Here is a 6,000-nt window from a genome sequence, read left to right as displayed (position 1 = left end):
CCTTGCAATTCCTGCAAACAAATTCTTTCCATCCAAGGAGGTTAACAGAGCCCGGGAACCTGTTGATGCGGGAATTTCCAGAGTTTGATTCCTGTCAAAATTGTTATTGCCACTTTGGCCTCCTCTAAATCTCCAACAGCTTTCCTTAAAAGTGTGCGGGAAGGAGGTACATAAAACGCACAAACGTAATAGCACTGCCATTATTTACTACCATCGTTTATGGTGATAGTAACGACATTGGCAGTTGGGCGATAAAGTGTGAGGAGGAGGTTGGGGGAGGGGGCGGAGGGCCGTGACAGGGCTGGAGAAAGAGGAACTACATCTCCCAGAACCCCCCGGGGGAAAAAAGCCCACGCCGCGGCGGCGCTCCACCTCTTTCGCCGGCGATCCCGCCTGTCCGATGACGTCACAGAGGTGACGTCACGGCGCCTAGAGCGAGGCTAGGGTAGAGAGGCCGACCGTAGCAGGAGTCGTCCGCTTGTCGTGGAGGCTGCTCGGAGCCGGTGAGAGAGGGTGAGCGGGCGAGCAGACGAGCGAGCGAGAGCCAGGCAAGGAGGGGCGTCGCGCGGCGCATAGGAGCGCCGGGCCCCGGCCGCGGCGGAAGCACAGCCGGAGCTGGGCGCCGCGGATCCCCACCCCCACTCAGCCGGACGGTGCCCCGTGTTCCCCCGTGCGGGGGGCGGCGGCGGCTGACCAGACCCGACAGGACTTCGGAGGTGTTGCCACCTCCGCCGAGGAGCCGGCGCGGCCGCGGGCCCCTTAGAGCCGGGCCCGGGGCCCGTGACAGACGGGTCCAGGAAGGAAGAGAGGCGGCGGCGGCGGCGCAGGCGACGGGGCGGCAGCGGCGACACCATGTCATCCCCCAGTCCGGGCAAGAGGCGGATGGACACGGACGTGGTCAAGCTGTATCCTTCGCGGAGGGGGAGTTGGGGACGCGCGTAGGGGTGGGGTTGCACTGAAAAGCCCCCGAAATCAGGCGAGGGCCCTGGGGCGCTCCAGGCCACTGGCCGACCGACACTCCCGTCAGTGCCAACGGAGGCTCCTTGGCACCTCCCAGGAACCAGGGGCCTTTCTCAGCTCCCCTTTATCTGAAGCACCCCGAAATACGCGTGGCTTTGCTCCTCCTGTGCCCCCAGAGCCCGTGACTTTCTGCACGACGTCTGGACTCCCAAGACGGCCTATTTATGTATTTATTCATTTTTTGGTCAGGACGAGTCGGCTCTCGGTGCCCTCACCGAGCCTATCTTCAGAGGCTCTGTTTCCTGTTTGCTAGCTCTGGATTTAGGGGCGCAAGGTGGAAATTTCCGAGAGGGAAGCCTTTCTCCCCTTCCGGAGACCGTCCCCATTGGCTCCACTCGCAGTGCTGCTTGAACTGGGGTAACTCAAGCGACCTCCTTTATCCCTAATTCCTTTCTATATTAGGAAGAGAGTCCTCTGCTCAGGGCCCCTCTTCTAATAAAGAGCTCTGTGTGCTTTAACGCGGAGACTCCTGCTCAGCGTTCTGGTTCCTCCGAGAGCCTTCTTCTTTTCCTTTGCACTGACAAAGCGTAGCCCACCCGTAGTTGTAAGCAGTGAGGACCCCAGGCCCCTCCAGCCAGCCCACCCTCCATATTGTGGATCTGACAGCTGGGAGGAAGGAGAGAAAGACGAGCACCCGGACAAAATAGCCCTTGTGCGAGCCACTTAAGCAAAACTCCCTCTGTGAGGGTAAGGTTCTTGGGGATTGTTTGCCCAGATCTTGCCAAGTGACACCCTTTATTTTCTACCCTCCTTTCTCCCCAACTTAGACACCGAGGTTGCAGTGGAAAAGCTATTACTGATAAGAGTCGTTTCAAGGCAGTGGTTTTGGTTGCAGTCCAGACTGATTATTTCATGACTAGCTAGAGAAATTCGCGAAGGTTCCTGAGACAAATCGAGGATTTTTTTTGTTTTGAGGGCTAATTTAGAGGGGGGGTGGGAGGATCTCGGTGTTCTGAATAGCTAATCCCTGGAGAGTCGGGGTAGTGGGGGTAAGAGGGGTGAAGTGTGTGAAAGGCTGTTTAAAAAAAGTCCTGTCTCCTGTTTCTTTTTCTGCTTCACTCCCATCCCCCAACCATTTCCCCCTGTTGCAGGGTTTTGTTTATATAACTCAAGTTGTTTGGCTAGATTCTTCAGGTGAATTCCTTCTTTCTTTTATTTGTTACCTACCGGTTTTGATTGACTGTTGTAGATTTTTGTAGAGATCAAAGATGATTGTCAGATATTCCAAATTTACTGAAGTTTTTAAAAAGTAGTTTTTGCATACAGTTTGAAAAATGGGGGATGGGAGGGAAGTTGCCTGGGCAAGAGATTTTTTTTTCCCATAATCTTTTCAGGAATAATAAAGTGTTTTCCTACTCAGGGAAAACTTGGCTAGAAATTAAGAATAGTAGAAAAACTTGTAAGTTTAGGATTTTGTGTGTGTGTGGGGAAAGGGGGGGAATAGGAATCAGTGAGAAGCAAGTTACTTATCTAGGCACAAGTGAAATCAAGTCTTATGAGCTGTTTGTGGCTGTGATTGTTTTATAAATGGGTGAATGATGCCAGTAATGTGGGCTTTTCATGAGGTTGCAGGAAAACTTGTAACTGTACATTTTAGACAAAGCAGTTTGGGGATTTATTTTTGTTTAGAAACTAGTAAATGACATGGTGGCAGGCTTGTGAGTTATTTTTATCTTGAATTTAGAGTTACTTCATACCTAATGCAAATTTCTACTTAATGTATAATTAGGATGGAGGGAGGGGAGAGAATTCCAGCTGTTTTTGATTGATGTCAGATCTTCAAATTACATACATACATAAATTTCTAAGCGATCGAGGATAAAGAGTGAGGCCTAACTTGACCTGATGCCTTTTCCATACAGTGCCTTTTGTTCATTTAGTAGTTGTGGCATCTAGAATGATTACTGCTTTAGGACTCAGGGTGTGGGGTGTGTGTGTGGAGAAGGAGAGGAAAACAGACAAAGAACAGCAGGATGTCTTTTTTTCCCTCCCCCTGAGTGGCTTATTTCATAGCTTATTTTTAGTAGAAGATGAAGAAAGGCAAAGATGCATTGGCCTTCTGTTCTTTCCCCACCTTCCTTCGTGCTGACAAAAGAAAGCAGAGGCGCTTTAAAATTGGATATCTCTGAGACAGGAGAATAGCAGTCGGGTTTTGAAAGCAAGAGGTTATCTTTTCGTTTAGGGTTTGTTATTTTCTGGTCTAGGGTAGTTTAGAAGTTAAAAATTTCAGATTCCCTTTTGTGTGTGTGTGTCTATTGTGAGACAGAGATTTTGTGGCCTCATTTCTCAGTTGAATTCACATCAGCACGCCCAAATGGAGCTCACAGTTTTTGAGTAAGGTATACTTAATTAAAAATTTAAGGGAAAATCCCCCAACCTACTACTGAAATGAGTACAATTGTATGACGGGGTTGAGGGTTAAGAATGAAATACGGTGGAGAAAAAGTGGGAAGGAAAGGTCTGAAGGAATGTACTGTACTTCTTGCCCCTCATTGCCCCTTGATGATTTCCTTGGTGTGGAGGCTGATAGCTGCCTTCATTGCAATCTCCTGTTTCAGCCCATTTTTGCCTGTCTCCTGGGCGTAATTATACCACCACGATTTACAGCCTGGCAGGGAATCTGTATAGTAGGAAAGTAGCGGTATGGGGGTAGGGAGAGAAGAGGATGTGTAACTAATTGGCTGCTGCCTTACACCACCTTGCTAGGTTCTTTCCAGACACTGGTTGTTGTCTGTGATAGTTCTTTTGTGATGGGTTGGTAGGAAGAGAGCTGACTCCCAAGTTAGGCAGGGAGTGAGTGTTTTGCACTGATGAACTTAATAATCTGGGCGATTATGCTCTGAAACTCTGACTCATTCATTGTTTCTCTTCTGTTCCTTAGCTAAGGGTTGTGCAAACCTCACCAGAAGCCTAGAAACTGATTTACATGACTTTTGGACACTGAAGGAATGTGTCCCAATCAGAAAACTGAACTGGTAGCCCAAATCCTGTGGCAGATAGTGCAGCCATTTGTTTTGCAAAGTCAGATAGATTGCTAGTCTGCAATAACAGGATAACCAGCCTCTGAGGCTTCCATCTCCTACCCCCTGATTATTTAGATTGTCTGAGAATTGGGACTCTGGTGACCTTAAAGCGTGATTTGCCCTAAAGGAATATCAGTTTAAGTTCTCCCTAGTGGAGGAACAAACAGCTCAGATTACACAGGCTTCCTTGTTGGTGGGGGTTACTCGTCTCACCCTGTTGCACAGTTCTGGTGATCCTTTTATCTGAGAACCAGTGGCCTCAGCTGAAGGCTAGAGCTGCTTGTTTTGGAAAAGCGTATGCAGGCAAAAGGCCGCAGGCACAGCTCCTCGCAGTTCATTGGCCGCTCTGTTACTACCCGGAAAAGGAGGAGGGGTGGAGCTACCAAACAGCTGATGGAGTGTGTGTGTGACTAGAGTGTGTTTACATACAAAAGAGGTGGGGGTTGGGGAGGCCTTCTGAGAAGCTCTACTGACCAAGTGTATTTTCAAAGTGTAAAAAAGAAAAACCCGATCTGTTGGATTCAAGAACTGTTCAGAAAAACCAGAGAAGTGGGTCTGATCATAATGGAGATTTGGCATATATCATATTTGTTTTTGGTGGAGATTTGAAACAACCTATCCCAAATATGTTCAAAGATTGTCTTTCATGGGGAGTCCAGTAACAAAGCAAGACCCACCACTTTAAATGTATTTCAGCTGAGTTCAAAGGTATAGAAATATAAGCTCTCAGAGAAGATTCAACTGTGGTGGAAAGGGAGGGGCATTTACAGTCTACTCATTAACAGCAGGAGTGAATTTTACAGAAATGCTGGTAGCTGCTTTAGGGTTGTAGAGGTTTATGTAAAATGTTCAAATGCTTCAATTTTTGTGCACCTGCTTGGTATTGTGGTTTAGTAGTAAAAAAACTGTGGGTGGTCATGGTGGTTATGAAATTGATTTTTTTTTCTTTTTAATCAGAAAGGACAATCTTTATGGGTCAACACTATATGGATCACCTGGCCTTTTTTTGTTGTTGTTGGTGGTGGTCATGGGGCTTGAACTCTGGGCCTGGGCGTTGTCCCTGAGCTCTTCAGCTCAAGGCTAACTCTCGAACACTTGAGCCACAGAGCCACTTCTGGTTTTCTAGTGGTTAGTTGGAGATAAGTCTTGGCCTTTCCTGCCCCTGCTGGCTTTGAACCGAGATCCTTAGATCTCAGCCTCCTGAGTAGTTAGGATTACAGGCCTGAGCCACCGGCTCCAGGCTCACCTTGCTTTTTGAATAACTAGTGTTTACTTTCAGAATTAAATTTAAAAAATAGAAGCTGGGCGCCGGTGGCTCAGCCCTGTAATCCTAACTACTCAGGAGGCTGAGATCTAAGGATCTCGGTTCAAAGCCAGCACGGGCAGGAAAGGCCGAGAGACTCTTATCTCCAGTTAACCACCAGAAAACCAGAAGTGGCTCTGTGGCTCAAATGTTCGAGAGCTAGCCTTGAGCTGAAGAGCTCAGAGACAACGCCCAGGCCCAGAGTTCAAGCCCCATGAGCAAAAAAGAAAAAAAAAAAAGAGAGAAAGAGAAAAGTTTAATAGTAAATTTATGTGGGGAATACATATAGGGAATCTGAACTTCCTTAAAAAATTAAAAACAACCAAAAAATGAAATGTGTAGCCATTTGATTTCAACTTTAGCATTTTGCAGTTAATCAGTAGTTATTCTATCCCCAAGTTAGTCTTTGTTACTCTTTAATTTGTGCCGAAAATGTAGGCAATCTCTTTTTTTAACTGGCTCCAATGTAGATTGGAAACCTGTGGTTTGCTTTTTATTTCCTGTGGCTTCTCTTAGTGAGTTGGTGAGATGAAAGTTGGAACAGTTTTTATGGTCTTTAAGCAAAAGCTAAAGATTTTCAGAATACCCAGTATTCTGTTAATTTTTTTTTTTTTTTTTGGGTCCGGTCGTGGGGCCTGAACTCTGGGCCTGGGC

At 47.2% G+C, this 6,000-nt stretch overlaps 1 protein-coding gene across 2 annotated transcripts in view; it reads left to right on the top strand.

The window, feature by feature from the left end:
- The first annotated feature begins 425 nt into the window (after positions 1-425).
- The window catches only part of Ube2h (ubiquitin conjugating enzyme E2 H), a 94,644-nt gene continuing 89,069 nt past the window's right edge, over positions 426-6,000 (top strand). For both annotated transcript variants that reach the window (XM_042695887.1, XM_042695886.1), the window contains exon 1: positions 426-905. In XM_042695887.1, the coding sequence (XP_042551821.1) occupies positions 853-905 (53 nt within the window). In that variant the 5' untranslated portion in view covers positions 426-852. The remainder of the gene's footprint in view (positions 906-6,000) is intronic.

This window comes from Dipodomys spectabilis, unplaced genomic scaffold (genome assembly GCF_019054845.1).
Source record: "Dipodomys spectabilis isolate Male_0828 unplaced genomic scaffold, ASM1905484v1 ptg000197l, whole genome shotgun sequence".
Lineage (NCBI taxonomy): Eukaryota > Metazoa > Chordata > Mammalia > Rodentia > Heteromyidae > Dipodomys > Dipodomys spectabilis.
Note: the sequence above shows the minus strand (reverse complement) of the source record. Positions and strands in the feature narration are given on the sequence as shown.